Below are 26,707 nucleotides of genomic sequence, written 5' to 3' on the forward strand. Positions count from 1 at the left end.
CTCAACAGCCGCACCCTCAAGCGCCTCCGCAATGGCAGACCCTCAGATGAGGAGGTTCACCGTATGCCAATCCCCCCCTCCCTTCCATCCCTTCACATATAGCCTATCGAGTACTTACAATCTACTTCCAGAGCGCACACTAGGCCTCCTATACTCGGCTCAGCAGCGTCCCTCCGACTTGCAGCAGGTCCTCGACGACCAGGACCACTCCGCCGCCGCCGCGCCCACGCCCGCAGCCACCCCGGCAGCCCAGCAGTCCCTGCATCGATTCTGGAACATCAACTCTACACCCAGGGCACCGGTACCCTCACTCAACCAACAGACCTCGGCTTGCCTGTCAGACTGCGAGGATTGCGGAGGGACCCTTGCTAGCACCGACGACGGCATGGACATTGATGGCGATGGAGTCCAAGGGTCGGCATGCAGCTCGTGTGGGAAGAATGTGTGCTTCAGCTGCTCCGTCAGCAATCTCGGGGAGCAGAAACGGTGCCTCCGATGTGCTGGGAGGCCTGTTGCTGTAGGGAACGTCGGCTGGGCCAATGCTGATTGTGCGATGCGAATGTGACAAGGTTAGGATGGCGTTGGGGGCCTGCTGGAGTTTTTTGCCAACGGCGCGGAGTTACAAGGTTTACGGCGTCACTCGTGGATGCCTGGGTATGATTTTTTTTTTTTGCAATTCTCGAGAGCGTGTTTTAGGGCCGTAGAATGACTTTGATACAGGAGTAAGACTTCGCAGGACTTGTCATTTTCAAGTTTTCAAGATGGTTGCAGGCCTCCAGGCCTGGGGCGTATAATGGTATTAAAGATGCCAATTACAAAAAATAAGTCTATCAGAGTTCGAAATGTTCAACCGCGGCGGCGGGTGGTAGGACCCTTCTTAGGCGAGGGGCTGGCAGTGGGCGCCGCCGCAACGGGCGCCGCCTTTCGCTTCCCCTTGGCCTTCTCCGACGGAGCGTTCCAGTAGTAGACCATCTGGAGCGCGAGGATCGCATTGAGGGCAAAGCCAGAGATGAATCCGTACAGGATCAGCTTGTCGTCGACTTCCTGGAGGGTCGTAAAGATTCGCGAAAGAGATCCGGCAAGATAGTTGAAGACCTAGGGCATTGCTATGAGCACCAATCTTTTGGAGAGGAGTGCGGGATGTTAACTTACGGCAAAGGCGCTAAGCTGGCCGGTTCCACCCTGCTTCCAAATGGCCGCAATCTGAGGCAGCTTGCTCGCGACGCTCAGGACACCAGCTCCAGCCTGCAAGTAGCCCAGGGTCTGCATGTCGAGGACGTTCGGAGCGAAGAGAGTGGCGGCGCTGCCGGCCACGGCGGCGATGAAGACGGCAGCGAGGCTGGCGCGGCCGCTGAAGTTGAGGACGAGGACGGAGATGACGACATTCTGGCCGAGGATGAGGGCAGTCTCGCCGTAGGTGCTGAAGGGGAACTCGTTGCGGTAGTTGTAGGCGAGGGTGATGAGGTAGGCGCTCGTCTCGAGGAGGTAGGACAGGAAGGAGACGCCCTCAGCAGAGCGCGAGTTGGCAAGCTTCAGGATCTGGGGAACCTTGACGATGGAGGAGGCGGCGATGATGCCGATGCCCAGGCCCTTGCTGATGGCGAGCTTGAGGCAGGGCTGGTCGTCGAGGGCGACGTCGAGGAGAAGAGTCTTGTAGCACTGCTCGCCAATGATGGACACGCCGAGGTCGCGGATGGGCGCGGGGAGGTTGTGGGTGATGGGCTGGATGGCGGAGCGGAGGGCGTCCATCTTGGCGGTTGCGGCGGGTGATCGTGAGGCCTGAATTGACCGGTTCAAGTTGTCGATGGCGGGGGATGGCGCGTGGTTGGGCAGAAGTGGAATTTTTGCTGACACGCTCCAGATGCGCGCTCACTGGACCTCAGGAGTCGGTAGCCCCAGTGGGTGCCGGGTGGTGAGAACTGAGAACTGAGAAGTCGACACCACCTCCACCATCTCCACATCTACGGCGGACGATAGGCGAGACTGCGTCAAAATTCAAAATTTGTTACGTCTACCCTAGGGGCGAATTTCCTATTGGGTAGTAATGCCCCGGTTTATGCGCGAAAAAAAAACGAATATCCTAATTAGGTCTAGTACCTTATAACCCCGCATCAGTAACCCGTTATAACCATAATATGCTGTAGCACCCGTGTTTTGATTCCTTCCCGTTACCCTCACAACATCCCACTCCGCCGCGCGCCAAGGTAAGTTATTTTTCGCTCGTGTTTAACATTTCGGTCTATTTCTGATCTATTCAAAGCCCTCATTATCTATTCCAATCGCTCGCATCGCAGACGCTTTCGTAGGTTCCATTTCGCCTCATTTCGGGTTCGTATCGATTCTAACTTCGTAGAATATGTCCGACCCCGAGATCCTCGAATCCAACAGCTGGGGTAAGCAGCTGGCCGACTATTGCAGCCCCGAGTACCCCGTCACCCTCACGAGCAAGTCCAAAAACATCTTCTTGGAACTGAGCAACGCCGCCACCGACAAGCTCAAGCTGCACGCCCTCGCCAACGAGGAATTCACCCAAGCCGTGAGTACTCTATTCATTTCGGTTGGTTTCGAGTCCGTAATAACTAGTCGTCATACTAGGTCAAGCGCAATCTTAATTTCAACTAGGTGATGGAAAAGAATGCGCGCGTTAAGATGACTTTCGGGCAAATGACTCCGACCAAGGCCACCGCGGCTATGATACAACTTTTCGGGAGCGAAATGCCTGGTGATAGGGCATGCCGCAAGTGCCGCGACGGTAACGGCCGTTTCAAAGAATGTGTCGTCGACCCTGCCATGGGCAGCGGCTGTGGTAACTGCATGATGCAGAACAACGGCTCGGGCTGTAGTCACTACAAGCGTGAGTTATTACGATCCATTTCACATTATTTCGGATACTAAATGTACGGATAGCACATTCTGGCACTGGTTTGTTCTCTGGCCGACCTGCCCGTCCTAGCCCTACGCAGAGGGCTAGGAGGCTGACGGCCGATGAGCTCTTCCAGAGCTTCCTCGCTCTGCCTGGTCGTGACCAGCAGCGCCTCTTCCGCAAGATTCAGCGCGAGCTTAGGGAGGACGATGAGGACGAGGACGAGGAGATGTGAATAGGCATAGGATAGTTCTGGTCCGTAATGGCACGAAATGGTGCTATGGTGCCAATAATAATAAGATCGTTTGTGGCTTATACCGAGATTACTAGCTAAATACTATAATAATCCTAAGTATCCCGAAATAATCTAGAGAGAAGGAATTTTAAATATTTAAATTATTAATATTAATAAAATATATAATTATTTAAAAATTAAAAATATATAATTAATTACTATTTTAATTATATTTTTATATCTTTTATTTCTTTATTTTAATATATTTTTTAAGTTTTATTTATAAACCTATTTAATAATATTATTATTATAATCTTTTTATTTATAATTTTATATATAATAATTAATTAAGTAAATATAATAAATAAAAGGCTTTAAGATCATAAAAATCTTACTTACTAATAAATACCCTAGACCTAACTATATAACTTATACCTATACGCTTTATCTATAAAGTAAATAAATAGCCTTTATATAGCTTACTTAATAAACTTTAATCTTATAATATAATAACTCTTATATTATTATTATAATTATTTTAATATTAATAATTTAATTTTTTATTTTAATAAGCTTTTTTAAATTTTATTTATAAAAGCTTTAGTAATAATTTTATTATTATAAATCTTTTATTTATGTTTTTATATAATAATTATCTTTTTAACTTATTTATTATATATTTAATAAATATATAACCTTATAATAATATAAAAATAAATTATTTAATATTATATTTATTTATTTAATTATATATAAAGCTTTAAAATTTTTATTAGATTATATAATTAAGTAAATAGAATAAATATAATATTAAATAATTTATTTTTATATTATTATAAGATGTAACCTAAATCTAGGCGAAATACCTCGAAATAACTCGAAATAGATATAACCTAGCGGTACCCCGTAGGTCGAGGTAGATATTTTACCTCCGTTATTAAGCTATTACGATGCCACCTGGCCGAAGACGAATCGACCTAGCTGACCAGAGAACAGCCATTACTGACTGGGTCGGCCAAGGTGAAGACGATAATGCAATTATATCGCTTTTAGCGCACGAATTTCAAATCACAATCTCCCGATCAACGCTGACGCGTCAATTACGACGATGGAATATTAGTCGACAAACCCGTACCGAGCGAAGTCCACAATTACTCGACCGAATCCATGATTTGTTTTTTGAGCAGGCATTATCGGATAATGCCATTATCCGTATACTTCAGAGAGAAGGATTCCAGATCAGTCCTTTCGGCCTCACGCAGTTACGCCGTAGATATGGTCTTTGGCGACGACATGATGGTGTACGGGCTCAAACTGCTATCGATCGAGTTCGAACCTTTTTTAATAATCATGAAAAGAATTCGATGATCATGGAAACATATGGCCGTGGCTACCTTTATACACATTTCCGACAACAATACTTTACTATCGCTAGAGACCCGTTATACGAAATCTTCCGAGAGTTCTCAACAGAAGACCTTCGTTTACGTTGGAATCGTGTTACACGGACCCGGAAGACGTTTACTACTGAGGGACCGGATCATACATGGTCGATCGATGGATATGATAAGTTGAAACGTTTTGGAATTGAGATTTATGGCGGAATCGACGCATATTCGCGTTATATGCCATGGTTTTACTGTGGATTTTCGAACTCGACGGCTTGGAGTGTTGCGTGCCAATACGTACGTATTCTTTCGGGTCGGAAGACTATGCCTCGGCGTCTACGTACAGATCATGGGGGGGAGACGAGCCTTCTCGCTGGGATCCATTTCTATCTCGCTGGATTACGTACAAAGATTGATTTAATGGGTAATGAAGTCCCCGTTGGATTTCGTGATACTTTTCTCTATGGGAGAAGTGTTAGTAATATTCGGATCGAGTCATGGTGGCGCCGTCTCTACGACGCTCAGGTTCGACCTTGGAAGGTATGTCTATTTCGGCTTATTTCGGGCCCGTCCGCTCACAGATAGCCTAGAAACTATTCGAGGATATGGATAAGATGGGGATCTGGTCAGACACATCACTCGCTGACCGCATCGCATTACTATACATCTATATGCCACTAGTCCGAGCTGCATTTACACGCTTCGTTCATACATGGCAAGCACATCGGATTCGACTCCAGACCGCTCCTATAAAACACGGGCAACCGCATAGCCTCTACTTTCAACTTGACCGCTCAGAGGATGCTCCTAATATCAGTTGTTCGGAGCCAATACCAGAGGACCGATGGGAAGAGATTAAGGGTATCTTTGATCAGGATGATGAGGAAATTGATCGATTTTTACCTCCCGAGATGATGGAACTCTGCGCCTCATTTGGTATTATTATACCAGATGAACCCGCAAGCCAGAGTGCGCCATTTATTGAGCAATATCTGCTTCTACGGGACCATCTTTCAACGGCTCAGGCTCAGGGTATAAGACTTTTTCAATTACAAAAACCGACAGGACGGACAGAAGAAATTCGCGCACGTTTAGAGGTAGCTCAGATTGATATTGATAGCTTAGAGTAGAATTGAGAGGAGAGATATAATACTAATAATACAAAAAAAGAATAAAAGATCACTTCATCGTCTTTTTCCTTGCTCGCTTTAGTACGCTCATAGAAGAAAGAGGGATTGCTTTACTCTATTATTATGATTAGTATTAGAATATATCGTGAGGGATTATCTCACTCACTTTCCTATCTTGGTACATACCTTGGTCAACGTCCCTAATAGGCCTCAATGGATCACTTGGTAATTCGTCCGAAGGCATCGAAGGCATCGGTCCTTGTCGGTCAACTGTCCGGATTACCTGTTCAATCTTCGGCAGCGTTATATCAATGAAATCCAGATCTATTATAATCAGTGAAGTCCGTAACCACAAGGCAATAGTTATTTCGTACCATTTCGTGTCAGGTCGGGTCCATTTGCCGACGGGTCAAAACATTTCTCCTGCTTTGGCCGTACCTGACGTGACTCCGAGCTACTCGTAGCCGCCCGAGCACGCTTTGTCTTACCCTCACTCGCCCTATCCTCTGTCTTAACACCATGCCCATTTCCCACTTGCCCCAGCTCAGGAACGGTAGTACCAATACTATCGGGTTCCTCATCTACCTTCTCGAATCGAATAAAGTATAAATTATACTTATAAGGAGAGCTCGCTTGGAGCCCCATCTCCTTGATCATGTCAATGACCGATCGCGTCTTATAGATATCGGCAGCCAAGGAAGTAATCGTCTTGATATTACCCGGCTTCAACTCAGGCGCGATCACCCACTCTTTTTGATGAATCGATGTAATCTTCTGTGGCACGGCTCGGCGGATGATACTTTTAATCAGTTCGGCTTGTGATGGGAACGTCTCGCGCCATTGAGCATCCGCAAAGCATTGCACGGTATCGACTAATGACGGTGAACGTGGAAGGTATGTTCTTTGAGGTTCATCTTCCCCGACATCATCTAACCTATACTTTGCTTTGTAGAAATGCAGCGTAAGACGGGCTATCCGCGAAGGATCAGGCGGATTCCTGGTTTGCGTTGCACTAATATCTCGTGCAGCCTGACCTTGTTGGAGAGCATGTTGAAAGGTTTGAGGAGTCATACGTCGAGGCTGTAAACCAGTGTTCACAATGGCTCCGTGTGACGATGATCTTAACTGCGGTATAGTATCGATCGATCGAAGAGGTTGATTCGCTTTTGCATGGAGCCAGGTTTCTCCATTGCCTTCGAGAAGAGAATCATCGTAACCGGTAAGACTAGATCGAGAGGCGGTGGTCGTCTTCGAGATGAATTGGGCAAAGGAGAAACCACAAATTTTGCAGAATTTCGAGTCCGCTTCATAGCGTAAGATAAGGTCATGGACATATGGGTCACAAGGCCGAGACATCGTAATATAACAGGATAGTACTCCTTCGAAAAGATACGAAATAAAAAGAAATAAGAAGGAAAGGAAAGTTCGTATGAGGATGTGCGAAATAAGATACTTCCTTGCTATATCTCTACCCCTGAATCTTATCCCTATCTGTACTAGTTGACTTTTCACACTTCTCCACCTGCTCCTGTATAAACTGATTTAATGCATAACCCACTTCGCGCCATTGGTGTTTTGATAATGTATGATTATTGGCGTTATATCTTATAGGAGGTTGGGGTTTTTCTAAGAGAATATTAGTAAAACTAATACTTTCTTATAAAGCTTACTCCTTACCTCGAAGGTTACAGCATCGCGCCTGGGAGGAATATGCACAGTTTGCGCATGCTCCTGAAACCATTGACTTTTCGACGATACAACCATCAAAAATACCATACCCTTTAGTACAACGTGTACACGGGGTATCTGCCTCTTTTCCAAAAAGGTAGATTAGGACTGCATCAACATTTGGCGTACGAGTTAGGTCAAGTGGATTTTTTGGTGATCTTCCACGCCTTGCTTCGCGATTGAACTTTAGTAACCGTGCGCTCTGGCCCGCTCTTTCTAGGATACCAGCTTTCACAGGTCGGAGAAATCTAGCATTCGCGAGTGCCCACGCGGTGAGATGTGTTATCTCGGTTGGCTGAGGATCTGTCGGTGCGATTGGAGGAAGGGTCGAAGGTGAATTATCCATTTCTGCTATACAACCTATGATGAATGTTCTGAAACGAGTCGAAATACACCGTAATGATGGAAAGTATAATATACTAAATAAACATTATTATATTGCTTATAATAATTATGATCGGGTAATTGAATATGGGATGAACCACCCCACGGGGGCGTCACCCTATGAGGGTGGTTTAGGTTTATTTGAATTTTGACGCAGTCTCGCCTATCGTCCGCCGTACACATCCACCTCCACACGCCACAGCGCCGGCACCAAACCGCCAGGTCTAATCCTCAAACCGTCTACAGCATGACATCAGCAGCCTCTGATGCGGGCTGACCAACAATTCATGTCACCCAGGTACCAACTTGCATAAACCTATGTGCACACTACGGGGAATCAACAGCAAAAGCAGCGTCCGGTCGTGAGCTCCCCAAACTCGTACGAACCTGAGTCACAAAAATTAGTTCGGTACAGGCATCTTCCAAGCTCGTACGAGTACCGTAGGCCTCGGGAGGCCTAGAGATGGTGCCTGGGCAGGGCTGAGCGGCCTCGGCCACGGGCGGGACTGTGAGAGCTTGAGTGAAGTTGAGCCCACAGCCGCCGTCCATCCTCCACAATGGGGCTGACTACCTACGAATACCTAGGCGGGAGGCCTTCCCCTACCCTGCTCTACGTACCTACCTAGCTAATTTCTGACTGTTCAAACTGTTCGGTGAATATCATGGCTTCTGCAGCTCATTGTCCGCTTTATGCGCCTGCACAGCCCCCTTTTACTCACCCGCGCCTTTTTGTTGCATGCTAATTAATATGATCAATACCGAATCTGTGCTGGAGTCTGCAGAGGAACAAGACGCGGCCGGAGACAAGGATGCACGTGTCAGCCCACGATGGGCGCCCAGTATTGGGTCTACTAGGTAGTGGCTCCCTACGGTCCTCTGCCTAAGGTATAATATCTCTGCCACCAGTGTGTACCACCGAACTCGCGGGCTTCCCGCCCGTGCATGGCCGCCTGCCTGGCAAACAACGCCGAGCCCGAGCTGCACCGCACCCTCTCCACTGTCCAGCAGCTCCTCCCTAGGTGATTTATGTACCACCATCTGCCCCGTTCCTGATTGCTCCCACTCGTTTGTCCTGCAACTCGCATCCCTCCACCTCTGCCGCTTTGTACTCTGGCACGATTTTGGATGCCACCGTCGCTCCATCGCGCGGCCGGCCCTGCCGTCCTCCCAAGACACTGACAGGCAGGCCCCCCGCCATTTGCATGTCCAGCGGCGTCAACCCACTCCAGGTAGCCATCGTTAATATGGCGACGCCAACAACAGAACCACCGCCCCCGCCCCCGCCCCAGAGCGCCTCCGCCGGCTCCAAGACCTCGAGCATGAAGTACGAGTACATGTTCGACAAGCAAAAGAGTCCTACGAAACAGCTCGACGCCATCCTCAGGGCCATCGCCAGATACATCGTATGTCCCGCTCCGCCTGCGCGCTGCCCCGAGGCCCCAACCCCACGCTGACCTGACCGCCTCTTGTCCAGACTCGCGAAATCGGGGACAAGACAGAACTCAAATTGACCCCCAAGAAATTGGCTGCTTTCTACAAAGCGGTGGGCGGAGATTATGACGGTAAGCTGGCCTCCGCGTATCTAACAAATCCCCCCTTCTGCTGGTACTAACCGCCTCTGCTCCAGCACTCTTCGTTCAGAGTGACAACCCGACCATATCCTGGATATGGCAGGTCACCGGCTGCCAGTACAGCCTGCAGCCCACCGGGAATGACTTCGAACCCCCGAGCATACCTGCCCTGACCCCCCGGGGCTTCTGCCGCTGGGAGGCCCTCGAGATCCTCCTGGGACCTGAGGAACATGTTCCATTTCTGCAATATGCCATCAAGAACTGGAACCTGAAGCACCCGGAGACCGGCCAGCCTTTTCCATCCGAGCTGCCCCAAAACGTCTTCCCGCTTGAGGCTGATCCAGAAGTCGATCATTGGCATAAATCCTGTGGAGAGAAGCTGCGGAAGGAGGCCGAGTTCAAGCATGAGCCCAAGCAGGAGGAAGAGCCGCAGCCGGCCAGGACGAAACCGGCCCCCGAGCACCCTGAGCCCAAGTACGCCTACGTCAGCCCAAATAATCCATTCCAACCCTCGGCGCGATCACGCGATCGCCCAGGCCCACGACCGGCCGAGAGACCCCGCCCCTTTTCATACGTCCACGTCCCAGGGAGGGCCTCTGGGCATCCGGCGCCCCCTGGGTATCGCACGGCCCCGCGATCGCCGGAGCGCGAGTACCGAGAACCGCCGCCCGACGATCGGGAAAGACGGCGCAGCTTCTCAGACTACCCACCCCCGACACAGGGGCACTCGCCCGAGTCGCCGCCGCACCCACATCCGGGAACGCACCTAAACCCCAACAGCACTAAGCACCCAGCGCAGGGTCGACGACATAGTCACCCCAGGCACTATCCGTCGGATTCATCTTCTGACAATGAACCTGATGTCCCCCAGGTCAGGAGGCGGGCTCCCCAGAGCCCACCGCCCCCGTCAAGCCGCAGGTTTGCACCCCCAACAGCACCGCAGCCGCCGTCGGCGGCGAGTAATGGAAGTGCGCGGTCTCACCGGTCCGAAATGCGGGAGAGTGACCTAAAGAGGCGGAGTGGCAACAGTCCTTTGGGGAGTCTGCGGGAAAAGGTGAGCGAGAAGGTGTCGGGACTATTTGCCGGTGGACGACCCCCAGAGCGCCCCCGGACAGATTCGAGGCAGAGCTCGCACGCTGATTCCCCGCGCCCTCGGAGGAGTCCGCAGCGGGGGCACGCAACCCGTGCTGGCCCCGTGCCTGCGTACGCGCAGTCCGAGTCGGATGGCACGTCCGACCCCGCTTCGAGCGCAGACGAGAACCGGAGGCGGCGGCGGTTACGAGAAGAGCGCGAGAGAGGCTACCACAGGGACAGAGGACACTCGTATGAGCTTGACCGCGAGCTCGACGACGACCTGGACCCCGCAGCGCGGCGACACCGGCAGTATCTACATCGTCCTGAGGCCTACCGGCGGACAAGCAGCCATGCGGACATTGACAGGCGGCGGGAGCATGTGCTTCTCGATTCAAGGGGCAGGGACAGGTTCAGGGACGAGCGCCGGAGGTTTGAGAGGCGCTCGCCAGAAGACAGAGAGGCTAGCCCCGTGACAGGCGTTTCAGGGAGGCGATACCAAGATGCGGTATACGCCTAAGGCATATGAGTTGAGCACAATATCTGGAGATGATTTTATGATGATATGACACTGCGGATTCGAAAGATGATGCATGGGAGCGGGAGTTGGTTTTATTAGTCGGCATTAGCTGCAGCAGCTGCACAGAAGCATTTGGGTTTTGGTCCGATAGTGGATATATATTTGACATCCCCAACTCCGGGCAATATAGCATTTCCTCTCACTGCAATTGGGTGTATTCTGAATGCGACTTGAAATCAAGGCCCGCGATATATCACTCTCCCCATCATGGCGATTGCGGTGGTAAAAGGGAAAGGTGGCCATTTGGTCTGTTTGTAGGCCGATCTTCGCATTCGAATTTCCTAGCTTAAAGGGGCTGGCTGTTCTCGACGCATGGCGAGGCTATTATCGCACAGGCGTTGCGGGTCACTGGAATATAAATATTAGTAACTAAGGTCGGTTGTTATGGGAGAAAGTTCTCGAAAGAATACTGCATAATAATCCGTAAATACGCCTTACCATAGGGTAGGTGGATGAAAGACGTGGTGATCCCTGGTCGCTGCACCTGCAAATGTGGCTAGCCAACCAACATTCGGCCTGCGCTACTCCATGAAACCCAACTCAGCAGGCACCGCCCATGTCGTTCCATTCCATGGCTCTTAGCCGCCAGTCTTTCGTTCTCTCTCCCCCAACCCCCAACACACGCATTGATTTTGTACTGCACTTATTCTCATCCCGACTATATTCATTTACCAGGCCAGCCCGCTGCGCAGTCGACATCTCTGCGTCATTTGGAGCCTTCGCCGACGACGTGACGTGAACTACCTACCTAGGCCTTCCTGGTGCTGACGCCTCGTCTGCGCCTTGACCAGATCTGCGCCCGACCACATCCCCTCCCACGCCACACGTGCGGACGTGTGTCCTTAAACTACCTAGTAGCCTCCTTTCCAGACGTTTCTGTCCCGAGGACACAAATTATCTCAATAATTTGTTGTGTTCCTGCCTGCAGACATCAATTCCCGAGTCGCTACTGGTCTGGACTCGACTGCACGATTACACACTGCGAAGCTTCAACGCTGCCTGCCAGTCTCCAGGTCATTCTCCACCATGAAGGGTGTTTCAATCGAAAAGCTCGTATACACGCAGCTATTCCCCAAGGCGCGTGCAACCGACCCAGAGGATTTTGATGCTTTCCTCAACCGCCACCTCATAGCTGAGATCAAAAGCGAGACTCTGGCCTTCTACGGCCAGCTCGAGACACTAGAGTCCAAGTACCCTGGGCTCGACTACACGAACCGCACCCACCGCATCCGCCTCTCCCGCTACACATGGCACCGAAGGCTCTTCCGCGCGCTCGACGCGCTCGGCCTGACGCCCGCCGAGATTTCAAACCTCTCCAGATGGCAGGGTACAAAGTGGGCCAAGGAGAAGTACGAGAAGGAGACCGGCGTCGAGATTTGTGATACGGCGGCAGACGGTATTCCAACGTGGGATGACGAGCTGGGCCGCGCCGTGGGCGACGAGAGAGAGGTGAGCAACAATGACGAAGAGGCTGCGAGCCAGGACAATGCACAGGAAGAGGAAGAGAGCAATGACGCCGACAATAATCATGATCAGGGCCAAGAAGCAAGAGGCGACGCCCAGGGTGACGAAGAGGCTAGCGAGTCGGAGTTCCGCAGCGTCGGTGTCGAACTCAACCGCCGTCTTCTCGCCGGCGCGGCGCGCCGCGAGGCTGGCGATGTCAACGCTGTCCTCGACGAGGAGTGGGAACAGTGGCTTAAGCACATTGTTGACAACGGCCTCCTCTACCCCAATATAGCCAGCCAACGTGTCCAGGAGTACATAGTATCCACGCTCGTCCCCTCGGGGCTCGTGCCCGTCGATACCATGTCAGCTGCCCGCGAAGGTAGATGGTCCGAGATTCCGGAATACCTTCACGCCATCCTCCGCCTTATGATTCAGGCGGAACAACGAGAGCAGGCGATCCGTCCCGCCGGCGACGAGGCTCCTGACGCTCATTCACCGGCTTCGTCCTCGGTTCTGAGACGGATGCTTGGCAACTCCAGGCCCGGCCGGGTGACGGCTGATGCACCTGGAGCGTAGCGCGCTCTGCCCAATATCATTCGTAGAGCCCGGAATGAGTCTGGGGCTGGTCTCCATGCTCACCGACGACGTCTGCTCGAGGCGGGTGCAATTTCGCTCCACAGCACAGCTACACGAGCATTACCAATATGGGCACCAGAACCCGAGACCTTGTCCGACGACAGCGACACAGAAGGCCAAGACAATATGAATTCCCGGCTCGTTAGAAGATTCGGTCTTATTTTCCAGTTTGGTGGACGTCCAGTTTAGGTTTGCAAACAGGGGTTATTAATGGGGTTGGGGCGTTTTCTTTGGAAGGGTTACAAATGGTAGCGGCACACTTATGAATTGATGAAACGACCTTGAGGGTCCCGGTGGAGGATTTCGACTTCCCCCAGTACGAGATATAAAATTTCTGAAGCGTAATTAGAATCATGGTACGAGCAGAGAACCGCGTCTCAGCGATTTTAGACAACTGTCTCTAGTCTAATGCCTTCCGAGAGGTATTGTCCATTATTCCATCCCACCGCCAACGCCTCGCTGAATAGACATTTAATCTCAACCAAACTCCGGCAGTCCACCTCGTGAAACCACCTAGTAGTACCTGTAAAAACACCCGGGCATGAGACCACAGTAGCGCCTGCACACGGCATTTCCCACCGCCTCACACTCGTGCTAATCTATCCCGTCACGCGTCTCAGATAGTGACGCACATTCGTCATCAGTCGTGTACTCGTGCACCCACGCGTACCCGCGCATTCGCCGGCTGTTCCGCCGAGCCGTATTCTCGTCGAAGCCCTACTTCTCCGGTTCCAGGTGGGACCACTCTGGAACGTTCTTGATCTGCTGCCACATGTACTTCTCGAGCTTGTTGGCCGACTTGGCGTACGGCGTGCTCTCGTTGTTGTACTTGCGGCAGTTGTCGAAGATGAGCTTGGCGTCCCTGATGAAGTCCTCCGGCGTCTGGTACTGGTCGGCCTCCAGCTTGCTCTCCATGGTGCCGAGGTCCATGGGTTCCTTGATGACATCGTAGTAGTCCGCCACCTCGTCGCGGTTGACCGGAAGAAGGAAGGGCCACGCGGCGTTGTGGTTCTGCAGGTCGTTGAGGAGGTGGAGGAGTTGGTTGTAGTTGGGGCCGTGGCGGGGCTGGCGCGCGAGCTCGTCCATGTCGGGGGACCATCCCGAGGCGCGGATGGCGGGAATTTCGAGCGGGTTAATCTCCTTGATGCCATTCTTCCACTCCTTGGGCGGTGGGTGTACGATGTGCGACTTGGAGTAGGCCTTGACCTTGGCCTGGATACACTCCTTTTGCTTTAGGAGCATCCGCCCCATTTCGAGATACCGGATTCTTGGCAGCATGGAACACTGCATAATAGTGCCACCTTCGTAATCTTTGATGTATCCCATCCATATCCGCCTATCTAGTGTAATTTCCTTAGTGAAACCCTGCTTCTTGAAGTAGCCGATTGCATAGTTGTCGGCATACGTCAGGAAGTGCATAACGTCACTGGTCGCCTTGACGTAGTCCTTGAGATGTGACATGAGGTGCGCACCGTACCCCTTGACCTGCTGGTCTGAGCTGATGGCGCAGAACACGATCTCGGCAAAGCGCCGCCCCTTGAAGGGTCGGTATGTGATGCCACCGACCACCTCGAGGGGCTTCTTGACGATGGCGATGGACAGGTGGGTGCGGTCGTAGACGAGTCGCGCGATGTAGTCTTTCGGCATCTTGGGAAGCTGCTTCTGGAAGATGCATTTCAGGCCGGTGAGGATGATGAGGGATTCGCGTTCGTTGTCGTTGTTGACCACTCGAAATTCGATTTCGCCGTTGCGCTCTTCGATGACGGCAGGCTGGCGCACAGTCAGCGGCCGCAAATATGCAACAATGGTGATCGCATCCAACGTACCTTTTCCGGGAAGGGTATGCGCTTCATCTCCGGCTTCTTCTCCGTCTCCTCGGAGGCATCGTCATCGTGCTTAACGCGCTTAGCGGCGGAGGGGGATTCGGGCTCCTCCTCGGCCTTTCGCTTGGCGCCTGGGAGAGGTGAGTAATATGAAGTATTTAGAGCGGGTCGCATGAGCTTACTCTCTTCCTTCATCTCGCCGAAGCCTTAGGGGCCTGTCGATAAAGGTGCTCTTGATGCCGATGGCTGGCCGTCGTGGGGTATCTGGGGTATCGAATCGACCAGACACGCATCATCTGTGGAGTGGCGCGATTAAGTTGTAAGGCGCGACGCTTATGTAAGGCTCCAGGCCGTCTAAGGTAGGCTCCCCAAGTGCCAGGGGGGTGTCGCGGCCCTAAACCGTTTTGGTCAAACGGACACGACTTGAGATCGTGACAGCTTGTTGAAGCTCCAACCTCAGTTCAACATCACCAGCAGCTCACCCTTCCCCTCGGCCGCGACCTTCCCACCGACGACAGTGCAGCGCGCAAAGTCCAGCCAATCGAACACTTGACACCGAATCACTCCACCTCTTAGATTTGGCACATGGATTCCTCGCTGCATGAGGTCTGGCAAGCTGCTGCTGGCAGTCCATTCCTCCCCGCCATTGGCAAAGGCAGCCAGTTCTTCGTCGGATTCACCCTCCTTCTCCTGGGAGTGCTGATTACGGGAATTTTTGCACTGAGTGAGAGATTGCGCAAAACCTCCCGCCGAATTCACGAGGCTAACCCCATCCAGACCGATCCGTCATCAACGTGCCCCTTCTCGGAATCCCGGCTTCCCTAGCCATTGCGTACGTTTCCAGGCCGATACATATACCCCGTGCGCCCCAAATCTAATTGACAGTAGATACGGAACCGTTTATATGTTCTGCGCGGTCGGTGTTTACGTCTGATATACCCTTACGAAAGAAAGTCGGTTCGGCAAGCGTGATTGTACAATAGTTGGAAGAAAAGAAAAAGAAGCATTGAGCGACTGATTTTTCGAATTTTTGCGTTTGACATTTCCGAATCGGCTATCTATCCCAGCCGATTTTCGAGATGGCACCTGATACTCAACCCATCTTTCGGGCGGTGGCTACGTCCACAAGGCCGATATACCAGCTTCTCCGGTGTATCAACTTTGCGCCCAGAGTCCACGTCCAGATCACAGAGCAGGGCATTCGTTTCGCGGCAGACCACTCGCGAGTCATGCAAGGTTTGTGGAAGCTGCTTCACTCTGGGCTCCTCTCCGTGATACTGACAGCCTGTTAGGTGTTTCGTTTTTGGACTCGGGGCTCTTTTCATCCTACAGCGTCAACCTTCCTACATCTGAGGATGGCGAGGCTGCAGATCCAGTCAACTTCCAGATTCCCTTTAATTCTCTTCTAGAGGTATTGCAGATATTTGGCGCCGTGGACGTGGCCACGCGTGCCCAAAAGGCCGAGCAAGACCCGTATCGAAGCAACCTCCGAAACTATCGCCCGGATGCGTTCAGCAACCAGACGCTGGGATTGGCTGGTACATGCACATTCCTCTACTCCGAGGAAGGCGATTCGTTCAAGATCACCATCGAAGAGTCTGGGGTCAAGACTACAGCCGCGCTCACAACCTATGTCCCCGAGATACCGGAAGAAATACCCTTCGACCGCAACGACATGGCCTTTAAAATCATCATGCCCTCGCGCTCCCTCCTTGACTCCTTTGCCGAGATATCACCAACAGGACCCAGCAAGCTCACCATCACCGCAACCAAGACGTCTCCATTTCTGTCGTTGGCCGGCGTCGGCGACCTCGGCAGCTCTGCGGTGGATTTTGCGCGTGGTAGGGACCTGATGGAGACGTTCAGCATCCAGGAGCGCTGGTCGCAGAGCTACAAGTTTGACTTTATCAAGAATTCGACCGAGGCGATGAGGATCGCGAGCAAGGTCAGTCTGAGGGGGGACAGACAGGGCGTGCTGAACCTACAGCTCATGGTGATTACGGAGGGGGAGAAGCAGAGTTTCCTTGACTTTCGATTTGTACCTTTCATTCAACATGATGACGACGAGGAGGATGAAGAGGATGAGGACGTGGACGGTGGCGAGGACAATGGAGGCATGTCAGATTAAGAGAGCCGACTTCCAGCCGGTGCAGACAGATGGTATCGCTCAATGTGAACTGGTTGACTTTACAATCAGGCCCTCAGCGCCTTTCGGCTCTACCTCTCCCGTTCGGCCTAGCCCCGATGCCGCTGGGACAGCGAGCTTCCCTGAGATAATCGACTGCCACGTCTCAGAACTGAAACAGGCCCGTTGGTGTCGAGGGCAACGGCCGATGAGCGACGTCGCGGGGTCGACGTGTGAGACAAGCCGATCGGAGGAGAGCGGTCTAACCTCTACAAGATTGAGGCTGCGACACGTCTGGAATGAAGATCTTCATGGACAGTTGCAAGGAGCAACGTACGGCAGCAAACTCGCCCCATTTCAAAAAGGAGACCCCCCGCAACTTGTCCACACCACCTGTACATCACTGGTCCCATCCTCTTGACAGACAAGCAAGCTCACCATCACAGGAAACACAGCAGGGGTCCAGCAAACCTCACAAACATGCGGAGCTACTCCAACATCACATCGTACAGGAAGGAAGACCGTGTGGTTGTTACGACGAAGCCCTGCGGGCGATCACGACGACAGGACAAGTCTCGGCGTGGGTCGCGGCTCATCCGCTCGATACGGGACTGGTTCTCCATGTGCTGGGGGCGGAGGGACCACGACGAGATGGATGAGCGCGAGCGGCTTCTAGGCGAGGATGATGATGAGGACGACACAGATGAGGAGGAGGAAGGAAGCGACGATACGGAGGACAGGGAGGACGAGGACAGTATTGACGACGAGCGGTTGATGGGGCCGGAGGCTAGGGAACACACATTGGTGGCGAGGCATGTGACGATTTCATTTCTGAAAACGGCGGCGGGTAAAAGCAAAGGGTGCGGTGGCTGGAGGCATTGATATCGGTTAATATGAAAGGAGGATCTGGTCAGAAGGATCAATGGACCCTGTGATGGACCCTTATCGACTATTATGTGTGGCGTGAGGAGGAGGATGACTGCGCCAAGCGAAGGATCGGATGAGGGTACGTAGGATGGAGGCAGGGGTCCAAGGAACCGACCATCTGCAGCCACCGGGATGACCACTTTGGCCGAAATAGGCATTCGGGAACATACGAAATCGATAGGAATGGGACATGGATTGACTCTTCACACATGATACATACAGACTTATACATGATACGGCCCAGACTGTTCGACCGTTGGCCTTGAGTTGGTGCACAACGCTCGAATTCACTCTAGACTCTGACAAGTCCGCGGAGCTACTGACCCACCATGATACAGTCCAAACGTTTTGTATCAGGCGAGTGTGAATTCGTGCATACCTCAATCGTGGACATACGAGTATACACGTCGAACCCCCAAATGTTGTATTTCGGATCTTGCTAATCCGTCCTATAACCTTTCCCCACTACCAAACCAACGAAGAACAAGAACGGCGAGAGCATTCTCTTACTACAGCACTAGATGCCCGGATAGACTCTATGTCCTTCGTGCTGGTCTCCAACCGTTTCGATATGATAGCCAGGTCTCCATGGCGCTCGGGCCAAATCCTTCCCGGCTCTCCTCCTCCGACCATGGGACATGTGTTGTCGGATGACCCGCAGGGCCCCATCATGATACTGCCCTCCTAGACTTTACAGCATCATCGCCGGCTGGTTGCTGATCAGTGCTTAATCCCCCAATAGGGCTGACAAGAATGCGAGTAAGCTACCGCGTGCTAGACTGCATTCTTAACGACTTCCCCGAGTTCTAAAAAGCTGAGCTCGGCTCATCCTCCGTCGTTCTCGGTGTGGCCCCAGCACTGATCCAAGATGCTCAGCCCCACGCCCGCCGAGACCGCCGTGCTCGCCCCTCGCCGCCCCTTTCTGGCAATGCTGCTCTCGGCCAGCATCCCCTCCGCCAGGTCGCTGCGCGGTAAGAACTTTGCGGATATTGTAGAGGACCTTGGCAAGGCGCTTCCAGAGGACACGACTCCTCGCTTCCCCTTTCATGGGATCGAGAAGGCGCTCGGGGAGCGTTGGACCGCGTGGTTGGTAGCAGCAGTAGAATACCTCATCGTCACTGCCGCCCTGGCGAATACCGCGTACCGTAAATATTACAGAACCATTTAGAAGCTAAACAATTATAGGCTAGCCATTTAGAAGTTACGCAAGTGAGGATCTCCATTTATGAGCGCTATCTCACCCAAGGAGATCGGTGGGAGAAGAACTAAGGTCAATAGACGGCTTCATTGCTAGAGGTATGCCGTTCTGGGCACACAGACTACACCATTGCCAGCGTTACGCCCGGCCATGAAGAAGTCCATAACGAAAATTCCATCCTTTGGGTAGCCGAGTGCTAGGAGCGTATCTTACATTCCCGGTGGAAGAGTACGTCTATCTATCGGCGAGATATATCCTTCCTGAGTGACTATAGAAATGTCGGCGGCAAGCTCCTAGATATCTACCCAAGTGGAGAAGTACTCTATGAGTAATCGAGGATAGAACTTGGTAAAAATTCCAAGCTCATAGGCCATACTAAAGCCGACCAAGATTAGCTTAGGTCCGCTAGTGAAGGAGTTGATGATTATGAGGGCAGCGTCTTCAACCTAGCCAGCAGATATAGCCCATGGTTCTTCTAAGCCATGGCGATACGTCTCTCTATTTCTATCAGTGCGATTCCGGTCTATAATCTGGAGAATATGGCTCTAAACAGAGAAGTGCTACACGAGGGCATCTAATAAGGGCGGTGATGGTATACAGGGTCGTTGGTTAAACGTAATTAGAGGTAGAAACGCAACACCAAACTCGGTGATACTCTCGTGCGTCGTCTTCCCATCTAGAATATATGGATTCATAACGATAGCTATAATTCCCGTGGTACTAGATAATGCTCGAAGCTGCTCGATATCATTAATGTTATTCTCCCAAAGCTCTCTCCAGTAAGCTACTGGGAAGGTGCTTGATGTAGGACTACAGCACATAGCGGGCGATATACGCAGATCTTCCTGGATGCTAGCAGTTATTAGAATCCGACGGTGGAAGAAATATGTTTCAGTGCCATCATAAATGTGAAAAGGGTATAAATTATTGCTTGACTTTCAGCAAATCATGTGATGGCAAACCCCAAGTTTGAGTTCTTGCCCGTTGGCCACAAGTACCTATGGTAACGTAGGTCATGAGTGTAAATGATGAGGTAGGCATGAACTTTGGCTCGTCCGCGGAAGGTCTCGATGACTATCGACCGTTGAAGTTGATGCACGAGCTCTGACCAGAGGGATCTCCCGTGCAGAGTGGTAGCAACCTGTACTTCCGAGGCACCCGAACGTCGACGGCGAAAGGAAGAATCCGGATAGGTAGTATTGGAAACGTTAGGATCTAGCACCGTGGAGCCGGGCAGGGATGGACGCAGGTCCCTGGACCCCAACGCCGTGAACAGGATGAGGCGCATGGGGTGCATCGAGGGTCTGAATGCACCTCGGCGCAGAGACCTGCAACAAGTCTGCAAGCCACCAACTATAAACATAGTACAGTACATGATAGTAATATTAGGACCTACTCCTACTCGGACTCACCGTGTCTCGTCTAAATTGGGGATCGTTTTCCGGCCCGTCTGATGTTTGCTTCTCATAGGGGAGAGAAGACTGGCCTGCTCGAGAAAGCACGTCGCAAGGGACCATCCGCTGGTACTTAAAGGGAGCCGAGCAATTAAAGCCCACCAATGATAAATCCATGGACCCGACCATGGGTCCTTCAGGTAAGGCGGTTGGGGCGAGCGTGGGCGCCTCAGCTCACGCCGATCGATGCGGGTTGAGAGTTTGGTGTCGCATTTTGCGCAGCAGTCAGGCGATCTGCTCTGGCCATGTATTTTGGGATCGCAATGGGCAATAGTGCGAATGCCCATTTACAGTTTGTCTAGAGGACTGCGTCTAGGCCTCTTTTTTGCAGTCTTGCGGTTTTGCTTCTGGGTGCTATTTTCAGGGTCCTAATTATAAAATCGCCCTTGTCCCGCATATGCGAGGGGGTTTGTTCCCGTGCTTACGGAGTACGAAGACCGCAACCGATCCCCGTTGTGGAATATTCTGGGGCACCCTCGAACTTGGCTGTCAAGTGTGGCTTGCATGGCTTGCATATCTTCGTACGAGGTCAAGCTGTTGAATGCCTACAAGGCGGAAGGGCGGTAGAGCTGAGTTCGGAAGGGCAATTGTCTGACTGGTGCGTTGGCAGATGAGAGATTCGGCCACCGGTCCACGAGGGTTGCGGGGATATGAGACAAATGGTTGAAGCCACATCCCATGATGCCCCGGATGAATCATGACGAATTGACCAAGGTCTAGGTTGGCAGACGAACTGAAGGGTTCCGGCATGGCATCCTTGGCAACTGATCAGGAATCGCAGTTGCCTGCGCCTAGGCGGCTGCATCCCTTCGGCGTTGGGGCGAGGACGGACGGCACAGTGTCGCTTGGCTTTTGTGAGGACTGGCGTCAGAGCAGGTCGATCGCCAAGAATGTGACCGGCTTATGGTGGCCACGGCCAATCACGTGGGACCATGTAACGTCAGTAACGGGGTAGAGTCGAGCGAAGGATTCGGCAGGTCACCCAAGTGCTTCCTTCCGTTGGACCCTGTGGCTGCCCACTGCCTGCCCAGTAGTATTACCACAGTACGACCTGGCCAGTACGATTACGTCCACCACGAGCCCACTCCCAGTGGGCCGTCCAGCGTCTTCCACCACAATTGTACGTACGCAATCGGCAGTTCGCCGCCGCCGAAGGATCTCTCCCGCTGTGCCTCACTGAAGGCTCGCCTTTCGCCTAATTATCGCCAATCGCCCATCGCGCATGATTGGGGTCCAGACCCTGGTAAGCGCTGCTGACCTTTCGCCACGGCTCGACCAACTAAACGTCATCGGGTCATACGAGTCGAGGGCCGTTGGATGTCTGGGAAGTCTCTGTCGCTGACCGTCAGCTTCATCATCTCATGTCTTCGTCTACGAGTACCGCCACCACTCAGCGTGGCCCCCGTGCAAGTTGGCCGGGCTGGCGGGACTATTAGGCTTACAGCTGCTCAATTGAGCAACAACTACGCAGATGGGTTGACGACGGATATGGCAGTTGGGAGCCTAGCCAACCCAGCCAACCTGCCGACCCCAGTGGGTTCGAGTTGGATCTGCCGATACGTACAGTGGCAGTGCGGCACTGTACATGTACGAGCAAGGGTCCTGGCTGGTTGGCCTGGCTGACAGCCTGCGAAGATGCGAGACATGCAACCACGATTCCCACGGCCAAGGGCTGATTGGGTCGATTGGGCTGATTGAGCGTGCTCGAGACCCCATTGTCTATCTAGGAGCCCAGCCCCGGCTACGATGGACGCTCATGGCTTGGATGACTGGGATGACCAGGACTGCCTAGGACTGACGACCCTTCCTTACGTAGCCTTGCTGCTCCGTGCCACTTCGGCGCCATTGCTATTCTATTCCCATCTCTGTTGGCCCTATTACGATCCTGTTCTTCTCGACCGGACATCTGGCCTTGCGTAACATTCCTATTTCTCCTTGTCCCCATTGCGCCCCATCCTCCACCATACATACTACCAGCTCTCTCGTCTCGCCTCGTTCAGCACTGTTGCAACGTTCTGCATCTCTTCAAATCCGCGAAATTTGATCTACGACTGCCTACTGATCTAGGCTGTCTTCCGGATTCGTCTTGCTTGTTGCTTGCTTGCAAAGTTACTCGCCCGCTTCCCCTACAGAGCATGCGCTCATGGCCAACCGGGACAGCCTCATCCTCTCTAGAATCAAGCAACTGCAGCAAACATTCTCTTGTCTCGCTCCCTGCGGCCGAGGGTAGACCCTAGGCTCGCCAACCAACATCCGCCTCTACACCGCATCCGGCGAGGTTGCTCAATATCCAACCAACTGGTATATACCGTTCCATAGCCGCCAGCGTCTTCTCCTTTGTCCTTCGTGTCTTCAAAGCTGCTCTCAAAGAAGAGATCATTTAACGAGATCACGGTACCAACATCGGCAATCACAGAAGCGCACAATGGCTACCGCATCCACATTCAACCTCCGGAAGCTCATCCATACTCATCTATACCAGGACGACGCTGCCACCGAAGACGATGACACCTCATCCTACTACGATGATGACCAGTCAAGTCAGCGCACCTCCTTCACGAAGCGTGGTAGTATTACAACGTGGCTAGCGCCCCGGAAAGGATCGACGTACAGCGTCGGCCACGCCCGGAGTTGCAGCGACTCCGCTTCGCCACTACCCACCACCCACCAACACCAACACCAACACCAAGCCCAGCAGACCTCGCAGGAGCCCCTGCGCGGCGCGGGCGTCCACCCCTTGAGGTTGAATTCGGAAGGGAGGACACTAAATGACGTGCCCTCCACTCCCATCCTTCATGACCCTACCCTACCCTCTGGCATTCTTTCCTTCCCGAGCAGTCCTGATTCGAACATCACTCAGGATCAACAACGGCCTCGCTCACTGTCCTTCACCAGCTCCATCCAATCATCCCAATTCAGCTATCGCTCACCATTAGCTGACTATCTGGATGACTCCTGTGCGGACCGAGCCACCATGGAGCCGTCGCTTGCAAGCCGGTCGGTCCTAACTCTGAGCCGTCAGAGCTTGGAGACGGACTGGTCTGAAGGCGTGCGCCAGCTCATCGAGGAGACAGACCTGGCATTTGAGGGCGTCGGTAATGGCATCATGGGTGTATCAAACAGCCTCGACCTGCCGCGCTTTTCCCAAGACATGTCCCGGTCCAACCCGGACCTAACCTCACTAAGACCCAGCCCGCTCCTCGTAGCGAAACCCGATAACAAGAACGCGGACATGGAGAACGTGGGGCCAAAGGCAGAGGCACCGCTGGACATTCCGCCGAGGCGGTCGTCACGAGTAAAGGGCGACATGCTTAGGATAGAGCGGAGGAAGTCCAGATCCGTACCACCGCCCATAAACACCAGGAGAGCATCGTCGCCGCAAGGCATCCCGGAACAGCGAAAGAAGTCGCCACTAGCAACACAGTCTCCAATGTCGCCGGCTCCCTGTAATGGCAGCGCAAAGGCCAACTCACATAACCAGACACCTCCCCTCAAATCCACCACCAACTTCTACCGACGCCACAAGCAATCATCATCTACCTCCCGCTGGTCTCACAAGCCATCGAGATGGGCCTTGCCGGATAATGTGACGGATATATTGACAGGAAATGTCTTCAAGCGCAACCAGGTCGACGAGTTGCTTACATCGGAGCAGCTGGCGAAGCTGAAGCAGGAAAGGGAGGAGGCTAAACGGAAGAAAAGTGTACCAAAGCCTCCGCGCGCCTCTAACGAGTCGGAGACGAGCCGGAGTTCGTCAAAGCGGGGAGCACCAGGAAAGGGTACCCAGCCATCTCAAAGCCACATGTCTTCTCACAAGAGCCAGCCTTCACAAGGGAGCGTATCCACGGAGACTGTCAGCAGCGTATCCGAGTCATCAGTGTCCTCCTCGGCTTCGGAGAACGGCGACAAGGACCAGCCACCGACACCTCCCAAGAAGAGCTCAGGTAGACTCAGAAGGAAAGCTGTTCCGCAAATCAAGACCCAAAATGGAGATGATGACGGGCTGATGACATTTGACCTCCTGGGTGAGCCATCCCCTCTGGAGACCACCTTTGAGCCTACCCTGCCCCCAAAGAACCCTCTACGCTACGGTCCTCCTACCAAGGACCTCCCGGAGCTACCCAACAACGAGACTGCGAAGCGTCGCCATGTCAGTAAATTGCTATTACCGGAGGAGGACGACGAGTACTTCTACCTCAAGAGCACGCCTTACTCGCTGACGACGCCCTTCTTCCGACATGGGCGCATCGCCTTTGCTAAGTCGGAGTTTGGCAAGGGAGCAATCACCATGGACGAGACACTGGACTGGACGGCCTTCCAGATGGCCATTCTTGGCGCCGGCGAGTTCCTAGATGACGTGGACGATGAGGGCGACAGCAAGATAGCCGAAGACGTCGCTAAATGGTTCGGCGACTTTGGATTTGACACGCATGGCCACCTAGTCCCTGAGGACTGGCCATCATCCCCACGCAGCTCCTCGCAGAGCACCATCTCATCGTCACCGTCGGAGAACGACCTGCCCCTCCCTGCTGTTGACCACACCCGCAACCTGGCGTATGGGGCGAACTGGAAGTATATGGAGGAGAAGATTGTTGATGAGTACGACGACAAAATCCCGGCATTTGACGAAGACGAGGCACCCATGGACATGGGATACAACCTACAGGGAGACCTTGGGGACTTCCTCCAGTGGGAGGCACAGTACGCCTTGGGTCCCGGATACTACGGAGCACATTGATAACGGACACGCGACCTATCGAAAAATTTCCTCTCACTTTGTTATCTCTTTTTTTTTTTCGAAGTATGGCGTTGGGGCGCGGGCTAGACAGGCCTGGTGGCCTTTATTCTTATGGACGATCTATTGTGTTTATGATACCTGGCGCGCACTTGGCTGCTTACGGCGATCGCTAGCTCCGATGTGAGCAATATTATGCTATATATTTATAGCAAATTGAGTTACGTGTGAGACGAATTAAAGAAATTATATACATCTAAAGTCATCCTTTGGCCAAGTGTGAGACGTGGTGGCAGGTTACGACAACAAGGCAGAGAATCTGAGTTATAAGTGGTTGATTCTCCCACGGCAGAGCTCCATGGAACCCGTCTCCAGAAACACTCACTCATCCATCAACCAACACCACCACATCAACATCCAATCCTCCTAAAAGTCGCCCACAACTCGCTGAAAACGGGTATTCAGATCTCCAGTCTCAGCCATCAAACACTTGCAGATTTTTGACTGTTCTGCCCTCGAATAGACAATCAACCCGCTCAACCCAGGTTGCACAAAGAAACAAAACACGAGAAAAATCTAAAAATAAGCACCCACACACACACACACGCACCGCATACGCAACAATGCTCCGCCGTCCAGCGACAACCCTCCAGATCACGTCCGAGGACGTAAGCGCCTACGAGGACCGGCGCACGCGGGAACAGGCGCAGATGGCGGCTGCCGCGCACGCAGCAGCGCAGATGCAGCACGGGAGCAGCAGCCCCCCAGAGGACCCGGAGGCGCAGCGCAGGAGGGCGCGCGACGAGAGGATTGGCGTTGGTGCTGGTGTTGGTTCCGGTGTTGGCGTTGGCGTGAGGAGGACGCAGGGCGGGGGGCAGCAGACGCAGCCGCAGCAGACGCGGGGGTGATGTCAGAAGTCGAGAGAGGTACCTACCGAAGTGTCATTCTGGCTTTTGTTCATACGGGTTTGGGTTTGGCTTGGATACTTCAGGCTGGGGGAGTTTTGGCATCTGGCGTTTCTCGATTGTGGTGTTATCCATGGAGAAGGACATGGGCGGCACGCACTTGCCTTGCACATTAACGGCCGCAGCCTAGCGATGACTGCCCCTTGGACAGACCCAGGGAGCCCTTGGATATTTCTTTAGGCAAAGATCCATCGTGGGAGTCTCTATCGGATGCGTCCCTCAGCGCCCGCGGACGAATACCCGGTCTTTTTGGCCGCCCATGCATATAGCCAGCTATCACAAAAGCATCACCAGCTACCCATCTTTGGGATCTTCATTTTCATGAGCAGTATTAAGCATCTATATATGCAGGCCTATGCCCGGGTCAATAAAACATACAATAGACAAGACCGTCACAAGCACTCCCGTCGCTCCCAAAGATATGTAAAAACCATAATGCCAGTTGTGT

General features: G+C 52.7%; 10 protein-coding genes across 10 annotated transcripts; 8 read left to right on the forward strand and 2 right to left on the reverse strand.

Moving 5' to 3' along the window:
• Positions 1-846: 846 nt before the first annotated feature.
• Positions 847-1,749, reverse strand: ACO1O0_003997 (PQ loop repeat-domain-containing protein; the record flags this gene model as incomplete). Its single annotated transcript, XM_083193440.1, has 2 exons — positions 847-1,095; positions 1,153-1,749. The coding sequence occupies 2 exons, from the start codon at positions 1,747-1,749 to the stop codon at positions 847-849; spliced, it is 846 nt and encodes a 281-aa protein (XP_083050388.1).
• Positions 1,750-2,356: 607 nt separating this feature from the next.
• On the forward strand, positions 2,357-3,098 carry ACO1O0_003998 (DUF3716 domain-containing protein; the record flags this gene model as incomplete). The annotated part of the gene is made up of 3 exons (XM_083193441.1): positions 2,357-2,536; positions 2,623-2,854; positions 2,908-3,098. 3 exons carry the CDS (start codon positions 2,357-2,359, stop codon positions 3,096-3,098), a joined length of 603 nt encoding a protein of 200 aa, XP_083050389.1.
• A 5,874-nt stretch (positions 3,099-8,972) lies between these two features.
• ACO1O0_003999 (uncharacterized protein) lies at positions 8,973-10,890 on the forward strand (the record flags this gene model as incomplete). Its single annotated transcript, XM_083193442.1, has 3 exons — positions 8,973-9,131; positions 9,203-9,290; positions 9,356-10,890. The coding sequence occupies 3 exons, from the start codon at positions 8,973-8,975 to the stop codon at positions 10,888-10,890; spliced, it is 1,782 nt and encodes a 593-aa protein (XP_083050390.1).
• A 1,086-nt stretch (positions 10,891-11,976) lies between these two features.
• On the forward strand, positions 11,977-12,972 carry ACO1O0_004000 (uncharacterized protein; the record flags this gene model as incomplete). Its single annotated transcript, XM_083193443.1, has 1 exon — positions 11,977-12,972. The coding sequence occupies one exon, from the start codon at positions 11,977-11,979 to the stop codon at positions 12,970-12,972; it is 996 nt and encodes a 331-aa protein (XP_083050391.1).
• A 777-nt stretch (positions 12,973-13,749) lies between these two features.
• Positions 13,750-15,050, reverse strand: GCN5_1 (Bromodomain-containing protein; the record flags this gene model as incomplete). Its single annotated transcript, XM_083193444.1, has 3 exons — positions 13,750-14,802; positions 14,859-14,986; positions 15,038-15,050. 3 exons carry the CDS (start codon positions 15,048-15,050, stop codon positions 13,750-13,752), a joined length of 1,194 nt encoding a protein of 397 aa, XP_083050392.1.
• Positions 15,051-15,934: 884 nt separating this feature from the next.
• Positions 15,935-16,983, forward strand: rad1 (repair protein Rad1/Rec1/Rad17-domain-containing protein; the record flags this gene model as incomplete). Its single annotated transcript, XM_083193445.1, has 2 exons — positions 15,935-16,091; positions 16,148-16,983. The coding sequence occupies 2 exons, from the start codon at positions 15,935-15,937 to the stop codon at positions 16,981-16,983; spliced, it is 993 nt and encodes a 330-aa protein (XP_083050393.1).
• Positions 16,984-17,460: 477 nt separating this feature from the next.
• Positions 17,461-17,862, forward strand: ACO1O0_004003 (uncharacterized protein; the record flags this gene model as incomplete). Its single annotated transcript, XM_083193446.1, has 1 exon — positions 17,461-17,862. The coding sequence occupies one exon, from the start codon at positions 17,461-17,463 to the stop codon at positions 17,860-17,862; it is 402 nt and encodes a 133-aa protein (XP_083050394.1).
• A 913-nt stretch (positions 17,863-18,775) lies between these two features.
• On the forward strand, positions 18,776-19,176 carry ACO1O0_004004 (uncharacterized protein; the record flags this gene model as incomplete). Its single annotated transcript, XM_083193447.1, has 2 exons — positions 18,776-19,052; positions 19,106-19,176. 2 exons carry the CDS (start codon positions 18,776-18,778, stop codon positions 19,174-19,176), a joined length of 348 nt encoding a protein of 115 aa, XP_083050395.1.
• A 4,357-nt stretch (positions 19,177-23,533) lies between these two features.
• On the forward strand, positions 23,534-25,297 carry ACO1O0_004005 (uncharacterized protein; the record flags this gene model as incomplete). The annotated part of the gene is made up of 1 exon (XM_083193448.1): positions 23,534-25,297. The coding sequence occupies one exon, from the start codon at positions 23,534-23,536 to the stop codon at positions 25,295-25,297; it is 1,764 nt and encodes a 587-aa protein (XP_083050396.1).
• A 620-nt stretch (positions 25,298-25,917) lies between these two features.
• ACO1O0_004006 (uncharacterized protein) lies at positions 25,918-26,202 on the forward strand (the record flags this gene model as incomplete). Its single annotated transcript, XM_083193449.1, has 2 exons — positions 25,918-25,962; positions 25,999-26,202. The coding sequence occupies 2 exons, from the start codon at positions 25,918-25,920 to the stop codon at positions 26,200-26,202; spliced, it is 249 nt and encodes an 82-aa protein (XP_083050397.1).
• Positions 26,203-26,707: the final 505 nt, after the last annotated feature.

Source organism: Amphichorda felina (assembly GCF_050947745.1).
Source record: "Amphichorda felina strain 45539 chromosome Unknown scaffold_4, whole genome shotgun sequence".
Taxonomy (NCBI): domain Eukaryota; kingdom Fungi; phylum Ascomycota; class Sordariomycetes; order Hypocreales; family Bionectriaceae; genus Amphichorda; species Amphichorda felina.